The 19571-nt window shown below is 47.4% G+C and overlaps 1 protein-coding gene across 6 annotated transcripts; it reads left to right on the top strand.

Annotated features, from left to right (window-relative positions):
* The first annotated feature begins 1013 nt into the window (after positions 1–1013).
* AGTRAP (angiotensin II receptor associated protein) lies at positions 1014–19525 on the top strand. 6 transcript variants are annotated; one of them, XM_034753439.1, is made up of 7 exons: positions 2860–2911; positions 3303–3421; positions 7534–7568; positions 9049–9107; positions 13019–13124; positions 15362–15560; positions 18581–19525. In XM_034753439.1, the coding sequence occupies exons 1-7, from the start codon at positions 2871–2873 to the stop codon at positions 18688–18690; spliced, it is 669 nt and encodes a 222-aa protein (XP_034609330.1). In that variant the 5' UTR covers positions 2860–2870; the 3' UTR covers positions 18691–19525. The 6 variants fall into 6 exon arrangements, with proteins under 6 accessions (XP_034609335.1, XP_034609333.1, XP_034609331.1 ...); XM_034753442.1 differs by lacking the exons at positions 2860–2911; positions 3303–3421 and adding an exon at positions 2021–2066; XM_034753440.1 differs by lacking the exons at positions 2860–2911; positions 3303–3421 and adding an exon at positions 2258–2285.
* Positions 19526–19571: the final 46 nt, after the last annotated feature.

The following is a 19571-nucleotide window of genomic DNA, read 5'->3' on the forward strand; positions in this document are numbered from 1 at the left end:
GGTAAACGCCTCTTCTGGGCACTTGCTTTTCAGAGGATTTGAATCCTATTCAGGGGACTTGCTTTACTTCTTTTTCAGCCAGCGTGATTAGTGATATCAGGTGGCTCAGTTTACAGTTCTACAGTCTTGGGTTAGCTATATTGATGCTCTATATTATATTGCTATTTACCTTCATAAACCAACTGACTGAGCCAATGTATGCAAACCCTCAACTTGTACTGAGATTAATTTGGGGAGCAGCTGGGACTTTTTAAAGCAGAGAGAGAGAGCAAGACTCCATGTCCTTGAGTCCTAAAGCAGGCTAGCCACTGAGGAGAAGAGGTATTTCTCTAGGTCAGGAGAAGGATTTATCACCCTTTCGGCTAGGGCCCTCAGAACTCAGGCAGCAGTGGAGGGATGTGCAGTGACATTTGCAAGGCCCTGGTCCTTTAGGAATATACACACCAAGAGCCCCCACGAGGGTCTGGCCTCGGGCAGGATGTTTTTTTGCCCGCTCGCTTTTAAACAATAGCGTTTGCACCTGCAAAACTCTTTCACTGTCACGTTTGATTTGCAAGCCAAGAGGGACGGGCGCAGCCATGCGAAGGGGCAGTGCACAGACCGGCATGTCAGGGGGTGGGGGTGCTACCTGCCTGGATCCTAAAGGTCACCTTGGAATATTGAACAGCATCTGATGTGCACGGGGCTGGTGGGCAGTGGCATCCTCCCTTACCACAGCCCCTGGGGCAACCAGGCCCCCAGCCCCACTGCCCAGCCTCACCACTGCCTCTGTCCAGCCCCACTCTGTCCACCTGGGGTCCCTGGGTCATTGCCCCACATTCCCTGCTCCCCTCTGGCCGGGGTCCCTCCCCTCTTGGGGAGGGGGTTTCATTCTCCCTCTTGAGGGGTGGGGTGACCGATCTCGGGCTGGGCGGCGGCTCTGTGCAGCCCCCGGCAGGGTCTAGCCCCAGGGAGCCCCTGACCGCCGCAGCTGCAGGCAGAGCAGGGCACGGGGCTCCCCCCGGTGCCGAGCCAGCCCAGCAGCGCCCGGCCCCTCCCCGCCGGCCCCACGTGAGGCGCTGCCCCCACAGTCACGGGTGCAGGGCGGGGCCGCGGAAAGTTTGGAAGCGGCCGGGGCAGGCGTCCCGCGAGCATGGAGGTGCCCGCTGTGAACCTCAAGGTACCAGGGCGGGGGGACACCTGAGGGGCTGCGGCTCAGCGCCGCGTGGGGGTGGCGCCGGGCGATGGATCCCCCGGGAGGCTGCGGAGGTTGAGCCCCCCCGCCGCTCCCAGGCGCGTGCAGGGGGTCTCCGTGCAGCGCCGAGCACCCGGTTAGCGTAACCCTCCCCCTGCTCCTGAGCCTACGCGAACAACGGGGGAGGCAGCGGGGCTGTCCCACGGGCACAGGGCACCCTCTGAGCGGTGGGGGGGAAAGGACTAAGCCCACTTGGCCTCTGCAGTCCAGGGGTACCGCTGCACAGCCCTGAGCCCAACCCCGCCTGCCCCCGCCCCGCATTCTGTCCACACACAAATCAGTCTGACTCCAGGCCCCAAGCACTCAAGACCCCTGTTCCTAAGGACGCTGCTAGGGAAGTGGGTCAGCGCCTGGGTCACCCTGTAACTTGGGTCCAAACTCTTGTCATTTTTTTAAATGTAGACGTAGCTCAAGCTGAAGACCCAAGCCAGCAGGTCTGTGTTGCACAGTAGGGCTGCGAGACCCCTGCGGCCAGTAGCTGTTAAGCCCATGTTTCCAGGGCAGTGTGGATGCTCAAACCCTGGCTTGGAAATACCAAACCCACAAGTCCAGGTCCCACAGACCCGGGTTTACAGTGCAGTGTAGACATGCCCCCAGGGACTATCCTCTAACCCCATAGATGAGGACACTTTAGACAGGAGGGTGGCTTTTATTTTGACAATCTCCCTGTAAAGGTCCCATGACTCTTGACCAGGCATTTACCCAAACAAGGGTCAAAATTCTCCCTCTGCTGTAGGCTGCACTGGAAACAGATGCCCCTGGCTGTGCCCTCCAAGGAGAGCTGCATTCACACAGTGCAGCATGACTTGTCACTCTCTCGCTGACATTGGACGTAGGTTTTATCAAAGATAATGACTCATTCTCCCCTCAGAGGAGCAAATTTTTCTGTGGCTCAGGAGGGATCTGTGATCTTGGGGGATGGGTGCTGGCTTTCTTGCTCAGTCTGTTTTTGTCGTCAAACCTTTGCAAGAATCTCCCCTGACTACAACTGGTGGTGCTTCTAATTTGACCTGTTCCCACCAGAAGCTAGGAGGCCAGATGTGGTGCTGGGGTGAGAAACTGGGTTAGGACTCTGTCCTAACAGCGCATGTGCCAAATGGCTTTGGAGAGAGTGCAAAGAAGTTCCTTAAATTCTGTTACATTCCTGTTATGTATTTGTGCCACCCAGGACAGGGGCTTGTTGTGCCAATCATCAGAAAATATGCACGTTTCCTACAAGGAAGGAGGGAGTATTTATAACTAAGTTTCCTTCTTGCAACATTAACCCAGTTAGTTATTAACCCTGTTATGCTTTTCTGATGTACCCAAAGCTCCCTTTAACTACAGGGCAAGTTCTGGAGGCAAGAAGACTGCAGCAGTGACAACTGGTTAATTAACCGTGTTTTCTAGCTGCCGACACTTGATCCAGGATAAAATTCTGCACAAGTTTTCAGAGTCAGAATAGGCTTGGCTGCTGTTGACCAGAGCATTTTAGGAAGTGAGCCAAATATCCTGACAGTTTCTGTATAGCTGAAAATGGCTATGTTTTTTTTTTTAAAATGTGTAGAGCATTGTTTCTAATCTGCAGGGCTTTTAACCTTTACTGGATAGCTAGTGTCCAGAGACAGATGCCCATNGTGGCCCCAGACAGATCCCCATGGGTGGCCTCTCCCAATATGGATCAGAGTCAACACCTTGGTGAGAAGCTCATCCCTCTTGGAGAAATCCCAGCTGCTGGGAAAGGGGAGGAAGCTAGAATTCCTCGGGGGGGGGGGGGGGTGAGTCCTTGGACTCTGCCCAGGGACTCTTTGAACTGGTGTTTGACTTGGCTGTCTGATGAATCTGAGGCCTTCCGCACATTTTCACTGCTGTAAGAGAGCAGAGCCTTTCTCCTCGGAGCTCCCTGGCTGTTAGGGGGTGTCGAAGACTAGTTTCTCTTTCCCTATCCTCTGGTTTTTTTTGGGGGGGAGGGGTGTATCCTGTTCTGCATAAATATCTTCAAGCCCTTCCTCAGCTTCTGATAGTTTTGCCCAAGTTGTAGCAGGAATGAAATTGATACGGATCTTGTCATTTTTGTTGCTGTCTGCAGGGTTATGAATAGCTGTGAAATTAACCAGAGTCTTGTTAATTTTACTTGGCTGAAGCTTGAGGAAGTTAGGAGGACCAGCACTGGAGCGGTCAGTCTGCAGCCTTGGGAAAACACCACTGGTTAAGTTTGCATCCAGAAGGCTGGGTTCACAACCATAAAGTCTTGACGCTTTTATGTGGCGTGTTAAAATGAAAGTTTTTAGATTTTACTGATTCGTGGCTTCCCACTGCCCTCTGCAAGGAAAGCTTTTTTCACTTGCTAGAGGCAAGTAAGGAAATCCTGTTTTCAAGCGCTGATCATGAAGTTTGCACATTCTGATGTTTTTAGAACACTGAATTCTGGGTGACTTTTACTATGGATAATCAGGGCTGTTTGAGAATTTCTGGTGCCGGGTAACACTTGAAAGATCTTGCTCTAGTCCATGTTTTTAAAATCTTAACTTTATTGTCTGAGCACCACAAACACAAAGCATAATAGTGAGAAACAAGGACATCTAATTAAGATAGTAAAAAAAACATGCACTAAATATCTGTTGTACAATGGACAGGGGGGAAAGCTGTTTTGAATTAAATTTGTTTCTTTAAAGTTTAGCTCCGCTAGGCCCCCTGGGGAAGCAAGGGCCCTGGGAATTATCTTGGTGGCTTTTTTTCCTTAAGTGACTTCATTGGCCCTGGAACTAGAGGTGTGGAGGGTGCTGCAGCACCCCCTGGCTTGAAGTGGTTTCCATTATATACAGGGTTTACAGTGCGCTTCAATGGCTCTTAGCATCTCCAGTATACAAATTGTTCTAGCATCCCTAAGTGACTTATGAAAACAAGCAGAGAGACAGGAATACAAACTGATATCTGTTTATCTTCAGAGTACGTGCTGCAGGAGCTTCCCCCTGGTGCTGCCCTTCTAGTGTATCCATCGAGACTCTGGTGGGAGGATGACCAGAGTTCCCTGTATCTATTCACCCTTGTTGTCTCTGTTGAACCTGCCTGTTGTGTTGTGGATCCTTACCATATTACAGTAGCGCCTAAAGGTCTTATTGTGGCAGGAGCCGAAAAAATATATAACGAGAGAAATCCCTGCCCCAAAGAGCTTACCATCTAAATAGACAAGACAGACCGAGGGTGGGAGGAAGGAAATATTATCCCCACTTCTCATGTTGGGACCTGATCGAGTGACTTGCCCAAGGTCACACACAGGCAATCGGTGGCAGAGCTAGGGATTTTGACCCCAGATCTCCTGAGTTTCCAGTTAGAGTCTTTAACCAAGCGACCATCCTTCCGTTCAGCCTGGAAGCCTTTTAAAGGGAAGCGTGGGTATAAGGGCTCATTCAAAAACCTTTCTGCCTTTAACGTCTCTGTTACTTCTAGACTGATGCTTAATAATGGAGTTTGTTTCCTTAGAAGAAGAAATTTCAACCATCCGGGATTAAATCCTTGAGCAAAAAGAAGGGAATTAATCCTTCCCACGTACCCCTGTAAGAGCTGGCCTGCTCTTGTGTAATTTGGCATAGGCAAAGATACCATTAGAAGAAGTGTAGTTCTGGCACCATATTGATTTAAGATGCCGCTCTGAACTGGACTGAGACCACAACTAACCTCACAGCTGTCAGAGAAGGATATCTTGTCACTACCAGCCAAGCCTAGTAACCAGGAAGGAAAAGGCCCCATATCGCGTTGCCAATCCCCTAAAACTGTCAGGCCTGGAATAGCAAGGTTCTGACCCTCCCTCCCTCATCTGTGGGGCTAAGCATGCCTCCTCATTTAATAACTGCAATATTGGAACAGACAGCTTTATGGGGAGGGGGGGAGAAGCTACCTAATTATGTTAAATGGTGAGGCTTTAGGGGGTCTAGTGAGTATGTAACGTGCAATTAAATTTTCCATAATTAAGAACTGCTCTGATATTGCGATAGTCTCTTGAGTAAATACTATTTGCATTTCTCCTTTTTATACAGGCACATCCTGTATTTTACTGATTAGCAGCTTCCGTTTGGTCTCCAGGGTGAAATGGGGGAGAAGCAGCATTTTGTAGCTTTTCATGAACAACTGAAATAAAAATCAATATTAAAAATCTGTTTAAATGGCTTTTGATGTTGTGACAAAATCCAGCCTACCCAGCGTTAGTGCTTAGTTCCAGCTATGCCAAGGTATTGCATCTATGCCAAGGTATTGCATCTATAATATGGCATCTTAAGCCGTACACGCTGTGATATCTAGGCAGAACGGGGTAAGTTAAGGATGAGGGGCCGCTCTTCATTTTGAATTTCCTGGTTTTTGCTTGTTTGTGTTGCAGCTTTATTGGTTATTCCCAATTTTAAAAGCAACAGTCTTTGTGTTAAACTAGAGAGTGGAGGAGAGGTCTTATGACCGAGGCACTGTGCTGAGATCCAGAAGAGACCAGTAGTGTCTCAGAGCTGTCAGTTTGTCCTGTGTTTGCACAGCCCCTAGCACCATGGAGTCCTGATCCCTGACTGGGGCTCTTAGGTGCTATAGTAATACAGATAAATAATGACCCTGGATTCAGTTCCCAGCTCTGCCACAGCCTATGGGCAAGTCACCGTGGGCAAGTCACTTCACCTCTCTGTACTTCCGTTTGTAAGGTAGTAATGCTACGACTTTCTTTTTCCGTCCCGTCTCTTAATTGTTCTCTGAGGAAAGGATGGTCCTTTATTGTGTTTATGTGGTGTCTAGCACAAGGCTGATCTTTGAGGCCTCTAGGTGCTCCTGTGAACAAAGAATGACACTTTAGTGTATGCGCTACATATTAGATGGCTCAGTAAATGCAATGAGATAAGAACAGTTCTGTGCCCAATCCCTACAATATCTAGGCATTCCGTTCCTAAATTTGAGTGTAATGCATGTGGACTGGAAGGGCTGGATAGAGACCCACTGACACGCGTTGAGAAGTTCCACTGATTTCAATAGGACGATTGTTTTGCATAATAAAGGTATTACCACGGGGCCCTAAATGATGAAGCGCGTTGGGGTTGATGTACTTTTCATGAAGCACCTCTCTCATATGATATCTTTAGTGACTGAAAACTTTGAAAGGCCATCTGGAACCAAGTGTTGCAGTCAATATGAGCTAACTGATTGCATCTTTGATTTTTTTCCCCTGTGGTTCCACATCAAGGCTCCTCATGTTTTAGAGAGAGTCCCACCCACACCTTGTACCAATGGAACATGCGTCCTGTATTTCTCTGCAGGCCAAACGTGTCTTAGGGAGCAGTAACGGAGCACAAATTGTTTGGACTCAGCAGGTTCAGTGTGTCATTGTTCATGCTGCTGTTCAGTCAGAAAGAGCGAAGCTCAAAACAGTTGGTGGAAGTTCACAGAGGAGGCCCAGTGCACCTTTCCCAGCTGTAAATCAAATTAAACACAAATGGAGAGAAAATATCCTGCAATGCATGGAGAATAAGAGTGCCTCCTTGGTTACAGAAAACCACCAGGAAGAGAATGCTTGTGCTGCTCATTTGCTTTGTTGTAAGCCCCTAGCTTCTCCCTTTTGCCTAATTAAACACAATGGTCAGAGCCCTTCAGGTAAATATTTGTATTGTGACAGTGCCTGGAATGTCACTGCCATGCAAGGAGTTGGGATCTGATTGTTCTATTCCCATTGACTTCAGTGAGAGTGGAGGGAATTCAGCACCTTGCAGGATTGGCCCTGGATTTTTTTAGCAGGCATCTGGGAGGCTGAATGTCACAGTTTCCGTCTTCAGACCTGGCAAGGTTTCGCTGGGGCTGAGCGCCGCCGCTGAACAGAATGGCAGGAGGGGAAGGGAGAAAGCGTATTAAACCCTCTGCGCCAGCAGGCAGGGACTTCAGCTGAGGGCTGATACAAAATGGCCTTGCAATGGGAGCTGGGGCCCCAGGGCGGGAACACCTATTTGGTGGCGTTTTAAATGTGCTAATCAAGTGTAGATTGCCAGGCTTTCTAGTCAAACTGTGTTCTGGTTCCAAAATCAATAACCCAGTTAAAAATCCTAACTGGGCCCTGAATAACCTGCTCAAAGAGGCAAGAACAGTAACAAATTGCGACCAGATCGAAAAAAGCCCAGCAGCAGAGGCCAAGGGAAATGGCAGTGTCCATTCTGCAGCTGCAAACCAGCTCTTTGAACTGGTGGCCTGGCTGGCACTCTTTGCTTTCCTTGCCCTTTGAAGCCAGTAAGTACCATTTCACGCCAGTTCTCCCCTGTTTCTCAGACTGTCTGACCTGTCTTCTCTCTGCTCTCCTGCAGGCAATCGTTCTGGTGCACTGGCTGCTCACGACATGGTGAGTCATTTGTATACTGCTTGGACCTGGTGAGAAGAGGGGGTTCTTGAGGACCAAGAGTCAGCTCGTGATGGGTTGGGTCACAGAAGCTCCCTCAAGACTGTCATTAGATGTGCTGGGATCCCACTGAGAACAAATCCTTCTGCCAGAAAAGGCTTCCCTCCACTCCCGTTTCTCAGTTAACTGGGACTTTCCCAGTACCCAGTCTTTCTAAACCCCAAATACATCTGTTTTACTCTGTATAAAGTTTATACAGGGTAAACTCATAAATTGTCTGCCCCCTATAACACTGATAGATATGCCCAGCTGTTTGCTCCCCTGGGTTTTAATTACTTACTCTGGGTTAATTACTAAACAGACATGATTTTATTAAGTATAACAAGTAGGATTTAAGTGGTCCAAGTAATAAGAGATAGAACAAAGTAAGTCACCAAGTAAAATAAAGCAAAACACGCAAGTCTAAGCCTAATACATTTCAGAAACTGATTACAGATGAAATCTCACCCTTAGCTATGTTCCAATAGACTTCTTTCACAGACTGGACTCCTTCCTAGTCTGGGCCCAATCCTTTTGAGATCAACATTGTAGGTTATGGCCTGGGTCCAGCAATCACTCACACCCCCGTAGTTACTGTCCCTTGTTCCAGTTTCTTTCAGGCATTTCTTTAGGGTGGAGAGACCATCTCTTGAGCCAGCTAAAGACAAAATGGAGAGGCTTTCAGGGCCTTTTATATTCCCTCTCTCTTGTGGGCGGAAACCCCTTTGTTCTTCTATGCAAAATCACAGCAACAAGATGGAGTTTGTAGCCACCTGGGCAAGTCACATGTCCATGAATGAGTCAACTTTTTACAGGCCAATGCCATTGTTTACATGTTAGTTTGAACGTTCCCAGGAAAGCTCAGATATGGATTGGCGTCTCCCAAAGTCCATTGTCAGTTAAGTGTTTCTTGATTGGGCACTTATTGAGAATAGTTCTTTCTCAAGAAGCTGACCAAATGCTTCACTGAGGCTACTTAGAATTAAAACACATTGAGCTACAAGTACATAGCCAGTATTCATAACTTCAGATACAAATATGATACACACATACAGACAGCATAATCATAACCAGCAAATTACAATCTTTCTGTAGACACCTTACTTAACCGCCTTTGTACAAGATTTGGTGCAACTATAGGATCTTGGTTGCAACAATGATCTATACGGTCACAGTTCATGTCGATAACGTCACACTGCTGTTTTGGTGTTGGGGGAGCACTCTCCGCACAGCATTCTTCTCTGCCTGACTATAATATAAGCACAGCATAGTGGCGTTGGTGTGAACCTGGGGTGGCTTCTCTCTTAAATCATGCCCCTGCCCCATGACCTTTTTCACAAGCGGAGCCGGGTCCTGTTTGGGTGGCAGCATAAGGCAAAAGCCAAAGAAATGTGTCTCCGAATGACTCGCTGATGACTCTTCTCTCTGTCTTGGTCCTGGCTAGCGCTCCAGCGTGGTGCTGGGGGTACCTTGCCGCTGGGGGTGCTGTCTTTCAGACACAAGGTAAAAATGACAAACCACACGGAACTTAACGCTCGTCTGGTGTAAATCGGTGTTGCTCTGTCGGCTTCAAGAGAATGAGGTGGAAATCAGGCCCAGGGCTTCCTGTCTTTCTCCTACCTACTTACACGGCCTTGTAGGAGGGCTGCCACCTCCTGAGCAGTCCCTTGTGGCTAGAGTTCCCTATGCAGTGGCCTCCCTCTGCTCTGCTCTCCTAACCTCTCCACAGCCTTTCTTTCTTAGTCCTGCCGCCCTCCACTTGGGGCTGCGTTAATGACCTCCAGCAGTTCCACCAGTAGAGTCCCATCACCACAATTCAACGGTTCACACTTAGCTCTGGCTCTTCCGCCATCCACACATAGCTTGTCCCTTGCCACAGCCGGCTCTTCGCAGACTCACCTCTCATTGCTGTCTCTCCCTGGAGTTTAGCCTTCTGGTTGTGGCTTCCTTCTCTTGCCAGCATCTCCCCTGTATTGAGGAAGAAGGCTGTTTATATACTACCTGCCTCAAGAAAGCTCCTCCTGATTGGCTGGAAGAGGGAGGAGTCCTGACCCATCCTACACTACAGGGCTCCTAATCCCGGGCCCTTAAACCCCAAGACACCGTTCCTTTTCCTCCCATCAAACTCCTAATTCCCTGGGATCGCGTCCTCTCTTCTTGATCTTTTTCTGAGCCTTTGCTCATTCCAGCTTCTTGGAACAGGGTCTTCTGGCCCCCTCTACTCTGAAAGGGCCAGTATACCCCATTATAGGCCCTCATCACTGTAATATCTGAATACCTGCCAGTCTTTATAACCCCCCTGTGAGGTAGGGCAGTGCTATTAGCCCTCATTTCACGGGTGGGGAACTGAGGCACCAAGAGGCTAATGACTTGCCCAGGGTCACACAGGGAGTCCACGGCAGAGCAGGGATTTGAACCCAGGTCTCTTGGGCTGGTCCCTCACTGTGGAATCTTCCTTTCTTGACCACCTCGGGCCATTTAAAAAATCTCTTGTCATGGTTAGCAGAAGCAAGATTAACTCAGCTGTCCTGCCCAAATTCCCTTGCATGTGTATTAATGCATCTCTGAGGCATTCTTTGTCGTGGTATCTGGATACGAATTATATCAGTATGAAGTAGCAGAAGATTGCTTGGGATGGCTGAACCGAACTCCCTGCCAGTCTGCCACCTTTTAGATTTAAGATGCTACTCAAGAAGAAGCAAACCAAGATCGCTGGGGCCAGTTCCACCAGCCACTTTCTTAGGAAGAGGCTTGCTGGAAAAAGCTGAGTTTTGCAGTGCATACTGCACTACATCCTGTCTATGACCCTTGTAGCTTTAATTGACTATAATATCCTTCACTTCTTGTTCTAAACTTCCTTCATGCTGTTGTGGGCTGCTAAACAGCTGTCATTTCCCCATGGAGGTGGCTGCATTTCAGTGATGGGTGAAGATCACACTATCTGTATAGGAGAGAGAGAGAGAGAGTGGGGCTGTTAAAGCACTTTGGAATCCGTCAGCATTAAAGGTGCATAATGAATGTAAGAAGCTGTCAATTATTTGATTTACACTGCAGCAGTGCTTAAAGGTCCCTGTCACAGAGAGTTTCTGTGGGGCCCATTGTATTAAATTTATGAATGGCTTATGTATAGGCTTGGCAGAATTCAATTTTTATCATTTGATCATTTCAATGGGCAATGTCGATTATTTGAAGCATTTTTTTTTGGTTAGATTTTATCGGTTTAAATGCCCACAGTTGTGGGAAATTACGGGGGATATCAGACAATGAAGGGAGTCCGGTAATAATTATTCAATGGCGGTAGACATTGCAATTCAGAAAGCTTTATCACTGTTAAAACACAAGCTATCAACGTCGCATGTCAAAATATACAAAGTCGATATCCTTAAATCAAACTCGAGTAAGTTCTCAAGCAGCATTGTTCTTCCTTTGCCTAGCTGTACGTTTTGATTATCGTTGATGGAAATATTTTTTGTCGGGGTGTGTGTGTGTACGCGTGTGTAGTGAAATCGATGTTTATAAACATTTACCAATACAAATCGAACCTTTTCAAGCCTATTTATATATCCATGTGGCCCAGAGATCGTACGCAATTCCAGGGGGAGGGTTACCAGCATTCCTCCAGGAAACAAAAGCAGCAGGGGGCGATTATGGTGAATCACTTACTTTGTAAACCCCTCCAGAGCAGTACCATCCAGAGGGAGGCTTGTATACACTGGGTCAAACTGGATTTTTCAGAGACCAACAGACCAAGAAAGGACTTTTGGCATAAAAAGGCGGAGTTTCAACTGTCTCGGGGTCTTCCTTCTGATCCAGCAAACGGACAGAACCTTCTGTCCATGGTGGGACCCCCACCCTTGCGGAAGGACTGGAAAGACATTGGCCTCCTCTAGGGCCCCATTAGACTGCTGGGTGACTCCTGGTATGTTTTGCGTGTGTGCTTAAGCCTGTTTATTGTTTTCTCTATGATGCTTTTACCCTAAGAATAAATGTGCTTGTTTGAAAGAGCTGTGTGATAACTTGTAAGTGCTGGCAACACACTGTTCATAGCCCTTGGGGAGGGAGCAATGCACAGGGGTTAGGCAATCTGGCTTGCTGAGGATATCACAGGGTAAGGCAGGGAGCTGGGCAGCCTTAAAATCCCCTAGTCAGAAAGGAATGGGACAAGGCTCTCTGTCCAGAGACAGGTGATGGCTGGTGACCTGACTGGGCAGTCCTGGAGTGGACCATGAAGGTGGGGATACAGGTGCAGTTACCCTGAAACTGACAGGACCAAACAAGGTCTGGGCTCCGTTGCAGTAGGTACGGTACCCGCACCTTGCAAGAGATGGTCTCTGCCCCATGCGGCTTGCAGTCTCAACTGAAGACCTCCTGAATCAAACCATTAGCCTAACTGTTGTCTGTAACTTTTATTTTTGTGTAGGCTTGGAAGCGTTAGATTTTTATCCGTAAACGTCAATAAACATTGATTTCACCGTACACACACAAATTAAGGAACAAATGTTTCTATTGAAAATATAAATTTACACATAGGGAAAGTACGAAAAAGGCTGCTTGAGAACTTTAGAGTTTGATTGAAGGCTAAAATGTTGACGTATGATATTGACAATTTATGTTTTAACAGTTATACCGCTTAACTTTTTGAATCTCAACTTCTGTCATTAAATCATTAGTCCGACTCCCTCCATAAATTCCTGCGACTGTGGGAATTTAAATGGATAAAACTAAAAAAAGCTTAAAAATAAACATTGATATTAGCTGTTGAAATTATTAAAAAAATGAATTCTGCCAAGCGTGCTTATGTGATTAGATTTTTAGATGTAAATAAATCTCCATAACAGGGTGGAGGTAAATATATATCTGCAATGGAGGCCAACTGGAAACAGTGTTCTGAACAAACGTCAAGAGACCCTAAAGAAAAAAATCCTAACCCTTTGTTTGGAGGGGATTTGATTGTGCGAATTGCGTGCGTGTGCTGTAGTAAATGCTTGGGCTTAATTGGCCTCATAACTGATGTTGGGATGATAGATATAACTCTGGGAAAGGTTAACTGAGACTGCAGGGGAATCGGCTTCTTGCGGGTGTTGGTGCAGAGACCCTATAGTAGCAAATGGGGAGATCTTGTAGTAGTAATTCCTGGCTCTTACCCATGGTTGATCCAGAAAGTCTCTAATTCCTATATATGCAGAGCTCTAGGGATGGGGAAGTAATCTCTTCATATTGCTGGAATCAGTTATGAGGATAACCCCGGAGTCTTACGTGCAGGGGAAAACCCGGCATATTGCTGGAACAGATCTAGCATTCTGTATCGAAATCTTGCAACACACAGATCTAAGGGGGTTGAGTTCCAATGGTTAAGATCACACTCGTCATGCCAGACATGTTCTGAATGGTTTTTTTTGTGCCTTGTTCGCCAGGGGATGCTTGGAGCTTCCGAACTCCTACGTGTGGGGAAACTTCACCGTCCTGGCTGTGGGGGTCTGGGCAATTGCTCAGAGGGATTCCATCGATGCAATAATCATGGTAAGTCTGGGGGCAGGCACCTTCCTGAACGGGCTCTGTAAGAGGGTGTTGTGGGGAAGACGTCCCTGCTTTTAAGGAGAGAGTAGCAAAAATTCCTGAGCGTCTATTCCACTTTTCAACTGTGCTCGGAATTGAAAAGGGCACTTCCGACTCTCAAGCGGCCAGATTTTCAGAATAGCTCAGCTCTCGTTTAGGCACTTACCTGAAGGTCAAATGTACTCAGCACCCATTGTTCCTAATGGGATCCGCTGGGTGCTGGGCACTCGTGGCCTTTACTGGAGGAACTCCTTAACCTTGCATTGTGTTAAACTCGCGACAGAAAAGATGCCGCCAACGCCACCCGCACCGCTTTAAAACAAACCACAGTGTTCAGCGTGTTTGTAGAAATAAATTGGACTGCCTCTTTGAAAGGGACACGTTCTAATTAAAAAAAATCTGTCTCTCAACTTCTTGCCTACTACTGGTAGAAGTAAGACCTCAGATGACTATAACTAAAATATATTGGAGAGAATATGTTCTCCTTTTTAAGTTTTGTGTATTTGACAGCATTTTGTCTGGTTAGTTTCAGTGTTTCCCCTTGATATGCAGTTTGTCCTGTTGTTCCCTCCCATTTGTATAGGCCTTTCAGATGATAAGGGAAATAAATGTTTTTTTAAAATAGGAAATTTGATTGTGAAGCCACAAAAATTGGCAGGGGGAGTTAGGCAGGTGTAGGACAGGGAAAGTACTGTTAACTTTTTGAATTAACTAGGCCCTAATCCTGCAAAAACTTACACACATACTTCTCTTTAGGCATTGTGAGTGATCTTATTGAAGTCTGTGGGATGAATTACACATACTTAACTTTACTGCTGTATAAGTCTGGTGTCCACAGTTCATGAAGGACTAATAAATTGAAGAGGGTTCAAATCGGAGCCAGGAGAAGGCTTAAAGGATTAGAAAACCTGCCTTATGGCGATAGACTCAAGGAACTGTTTAACAAGAGAAAATTAAGAGATGACTTGATAAGTTTATAAGTAGCTACATAGGGAATACATATTTGATAATGGGCTCTTCGGTCTATCTGACAAAGATCTAACAAGATCCTATGGCTGGAAGCTGAAGCTAGACAAATTTAGACTGGAAATAAGGCGTACATTATAACAGTGAGGGGAATTAACCATTGGAACAGTTTACCAGTTCTCCATTAGCGACCTTTTTTAAATCAAGCCTGGATGTTTTTCCAAAAGATAGAATCTAGTTCAAACCAGAATTATTCTGGGTAAGTTCTATGACCTGTGTTATGTCACAGGTCAGACTAGATGATCTGGCCTTAGAATCTATGATACATCTTTACAGAATGTCTGCAAAGAGCGAGTAGCTGGTTAACGTAATATATGTTTGTATTTTATTAACACAGAATATTGAATCTGCAAATTAAAAGAATGTAATGTATTCTCTGTGCTTGGGCTTGGATACCACAGTGAGGGGCGGCAGTATAAAAGCACTAGGATGGATCATTAATGCTACATGTTAACTCTCAGCGTTTCACTCAGCTTTGGACAATGCAGAGAAGCGACTCAGTTTCCCTTTGCCTCTCATGTGCTAGCACAAAGCTACTGTTAGGGCCACAACCACTTTAGAGGAATATTGAAATCCTCACAGACGGTATTCTTTTAAATCCAATACCACCTGAACTGCTAAGTGCTACTGCAGTACAAATATGAAATGTGTGTCCACCTTAGACATGTCAAATCTCATTTCATACCAACGCTAGGTTTTTGGAACTAGCCTGACTTGGCAAAGAGTCCCACCGAAGACTCTGATCTGCTCCCCACCCCCCCGAGCTCAAAGTGCTACATGTGTTTTAAAAATAAATCTCTCTCACCCTGGAAAATACAAACAAGAAGGAAAAAAGGTCTGAGACAGGTGAGGAGGAAGAATTGTAAAATGAGACCAAGAATCGTCCTATTAGGAAAATCCATCTTTTACAGGGAAAAGTGTAAGGTGTTAAGAAATTAGCAGGAAGGGGGTGAGACACCTGTCAAGGGGGTGTGAATTCCATATGCTAGAGGCCACCATGGTTACAATTTCATGCTGGCCTGGAGGTAAGGCAAAGTAAAGCCGGTGGCAAGTGCAGATCTTCAAGGATGGAGATGCGTTACATCCTGAGACTCTGATTTCCATTGGCTTGGGCTGTTTGGCTCTTGGTGGTGAATCAAATTTCCAATCAATATCCTTGTGTTTCTGATTTCCAGTTCCTGATTGGCCTGTTGATCACGATCCTCCTGGACATCATTAACATCAGCCTCTTCTATCCCCGGCATAGCTCTCTAAGTGACCTGGAACGCTTCAGTTCGGGCATGGCCATCTTCAGCCTCCTCCTCAAACCCTTGTCATGCCTCTTTGTCTATCAGATGTACCGGGAGCGTGGGGGAGAGTATGTCGTCAACCTAGGTAAGAGGCCACACATCCAGGTAGTCTGCCCTTTCCTGTTGTCAGTCTGGGCTTATCCTGCCTTCTGGATCCTTCACGTCTGCTCTCGGTCTGGGATATGCACAGCTGGATTCTGCCTGTTCTTGTGGGTCTCTCTCTTGCCCAGTCTGTATTCTTGCCTTCTTGTGCTCCCAGTTTGTCTCATGCTTTGTGGGTTTTTTATGTTCTCCCTTTTTTCCCTTGCAGACCTGGAGTCCTCGTCCGACAGCCGCTTTACCTGTGACGGTATTGACTCCAGTGCTATCTCCCTTGTTCGACGTAACTGAGCTACCTGTCTCCTCTTCCTTCTCCCTTAGCTGTGTGTGTCCCGTGGCCAGGCGGAAGCCTTTGTGTCTTTCTTCCTCACCGACCAGTTCTGTTCCCACTGGCTGTGACTGGGGCAGAAGGAGGGAGGAGAAGGGAGAAATGAAGGCCTGTTGAGAGAATGGGGGCAAGGTGTGGGGGTTGGATGCCTTACATATGAGGTCGCATTGCCTAGACAACTGAGCATGGATATGAAAGTCTGGCTTCTCATCCCAGCCTTGCTGTGACACCTTGGGCAAATCGTTTTAATCTGTGTCTCAGTTTCCCCTTCTGAAACATGGGGCTAATGCCTACTTCACGGGGGGAGGGGGGTAATGTGTGTTGTGAGGAATAGTTGATGTCTTCAATGTCCTGGATAGGTGAAACATGTCTCTAGTTGACAATTCCTCAGTGACCTCCACAGAGAAAAGAGGGTGTTAGCTGCTGTGAAATGACCTTCTTCAATGTGTACGGGGCAAGCCCTGAGTCTGAACTCGCTGGCTTGTAAATCCCCACTGAGCTGTTCTTTTGGGGCATCCTGCAAGTGGAGGCTTCAAAGTGAATTCCGGCCCTGTTGGACTGTGCCAGTCAGTAGCCTTGCTGCTACCCTCCCCACACTTCCTGCAGAGGGTACCATGCACTTTGGAGCCTGCTTTTTGCCTCCTAAAAACCTCTTGAACAACAGCTTTCCACCCTCGTCTCTTCGGGAGCGGCTTGGGCTAATGTACCACTTCACCGCCCCCGGCTCTGAACTCCCTGGCTGGTAGGAAAGTGGAGAGGTGTTAGAAGGTCCTTGCTTTGCTGCTTTTGCGCTACTACAGAGGATAAGGCCTCCCATGGAAGGGGGCACTGTAGAATCCAGAAGCTGGGATCAGCTTGGGCACCTGGGGATGCCAGCTGTCGGATTCCAGTCTCATCCCACCTAGTGTAATGGGGAACGGCTTTGATGCCTGCCAGTCTCTCTCCTGCCGCGCCGTTCATGAAGCTGCAAGCGGAATGCAGAGGTGCCAGTCCCTGTGGGTTCTGAGCAGTCTTGCCAGGCACTTGGGCACAAGCCACATCCATCAGCTACTTGCTGTGCTTGTAACCCAGACTTCCCATCTACTTGCTTTCAGCAGGAAGAGTTGGTGTCGCTGAGCAATGAGTGCCGCTCCCTTCACCTCTCTAGGTTTTAGGGGCTGTCCCTTCCAGCCCAAGAGTGAGCCCTGCACATGGCTCTCGTCTCTAGCCTTACGCAGCTCTGTCACTAGACCGAACTTGATAAAAACTGTAGCTTTAGTTTCCTGCACTCACCCAAACTGGCTTCACTGCAGCCTTTCGGTACAAGGTGTGAGTCACTGATCCGAGGGTAACACGTTCACCAAACACCCCTTTCTGTTAGCTTTTCCCGGTGGCACCTTCGTGCCACCGGGTCTGTTCCACTGCAGTGTAACTATCCCCCATTGTTCCACTTATGTATTTTCCTGGTCACTACTTAGTTTCGTTTCATGCAGAATAACCGTCTGTTGCTTGGCAGCTCCCCCAGCCCCCTGCCTGCTTTCAGCAGGGGCTGTCACACGTGTCAGTGACTAGCATTGATTTAAATAATTTTCTAGCTCATGACAGTTGATCAGCCTAGATAGACAAAAAGCTTCTCTCTCTCTCTCTCTCGTCGCCATGAGGCTGCATCAAGGCTCTGTAAGATGCTTCACACTGCAAACCGTGTTCGTAACATAATCAGGGCACAGTTGTATTTTAAGACTGGGCCCAAGTGTGATACACTTTGCTTTGTGACTGGGTCCTTAGAGATATTGGGAAGAGAGACTGATGGGTGAATCATGCGTTCAGCTCTTCACTCATTTCTACCAGCCAGACATGGTGCCCCCTGTATTCATTTATTGCAGCGTAGGTTCAGTCTCCCCTGGCTCCCACAGGAAACTGTGCAAACAGCCCGAAACAAACTATTTCAGCAGCATTTCTACTGTGAGTAAGTGTGGGTCTGGCTATTTGACTCATGGCTGCAAAAGCAGTACCTCTCAATGAACGAAAAGCAGCCCTGGCTTGGTCTGAATGAGGATCTAGAACTCCTCACCTCCCCCTATTAAAATTATTTTGCCTTGGACCAACCCTTCTCCAGCTAGCTGTGCAACTGTATGCATGCTCCTGGTACCCCTACTCCTTCCAGGAACTGTCTCGCTGCATGAGTGTTAGGCCACTTCTTCATGAGAAATCTAGTTGGACTGGAGGACCCACTTACAGTGTGATTGTACTACACCATTATTAAAACACCTGACACGCAGTTGTAACTGTAGAGGACCTTGGGGCATCAGTGTTTATTTTTCAGAGCTAATGGCAACAACGAGGTATCTAGAATTAGCCATACTGCAGCAGCACGCTGGTCCGTCCCTTCTGCTATCCTGCACCTGCCCATTGACCATTTCTGCTTCAGAAAAACTCTGTAATGCAACTGGCAAATGGTGCCTTGCTAAGCAAGGAGGTTGGGTGAGGGAGTCCTTCCTGCCCCCAGTGCTCATTGTCCTCGGAAGGAAGAGTGCTTTTACTTGAATGAGCGTAATTACAAGTAGCATGTGTCACAAAATTCCTTAGGTGCAAGGAAAGCAAGGGTGCAAATCATGTGATGCAGTGCTGGACTGCACATTCAGTTTGTGACTTCCTGAGCGGGCATTGTCTGAAAGCTTCATCTCTTCCTCCCCATGCAGGTTTCCTCAGCGTGGGCCGGGATCGCAGCTCATACCAGTCGATTGATCAGCACAATGCACCTTGCCCGTACCCTGATCTGGACAGCAAGCCACCCCCACATCCCTTCTGAGGCTGCCCCCCCTTTGCTGGAAACAGAGAGCAGGATCTCACTGATGTCCCCTACCCAGCAACAAATTAAAAACTACCACTCCCTGTTCCCCCCCCCCATTGGAGTAGGCTCTAAAATGAGCAAGCAACAGAGGATCTAATTTTACTTTCCTCCTTTTGAGCATCCATCCCTTCCTGAAGGTGTGTAAGTGGATTGGGTCCTGCAGTGAGTTCAGAATGTCCCAGAGAAGTCAGTTTAAGAACCATAGGTCTGTCTAACCCTACCACGCCGTGCCCCACAATGTCACTATTGACTGAAGAATGGCAAGAACCTTCCCTGTAGTCTCCCAGATCCTACCCTCTGCAGCTCCTGCATCACCGATACACCTCGCTACCCAAGATGTTCATGAAGAAGCTGGCTTAAAAGGCTCTTTTAAATGTTCATCTGATTGGGCAGCAGTCTACTGAGCCAGTGGGGGTGGCCTTGGTCACATGGATAAATCTCACAAGTGATTGCCGCTGGAGTTCAGACACTCTCCTGTTTTAGTAAGGTTCGGTGGACGCGTATAAAGTTGTGTTCATGCGAGTCACTGCCCAGGCTAGCTGAGAGTAATTGCACACGGCTGGGCGGAGAGAAGGTGGGCCTGCAGGGCCAATGAGTTCTTATGCTCCCTCTGCCTAGTCTTGGGTTTTCATTTGTTGTTTGTATGCAGGTGGCAAGGCCACAGGGACACTGTGTGATGACTGTTACTTGTGCGTTGTAAATATGTTGTGCCTTAAAACACATGTTTTGCCTTCACTTGGCATCTAAATAGAACTAATTTTTTTCTAAAATAAAATGAGCACCTTACCGCTGACAGAATTCTGTGTTAAAAATTACACCACTCGCCCCACTGCCTCATC

Source organism: Trachemys scripta, chromosome 19, assembly GCF_013100865.1.
Source record: "Trachemys scripta elegans isolate TJP31775 chromosome 19, CAS_Tse_1.0, whole genome shotgun sequence".
Classification (NCBI taxonomy): domain Eukaryota; kingdom Metazoa; phylum Chordata; order Testudines; family Emydidae; genus Trachemys; species Trachemys scripta.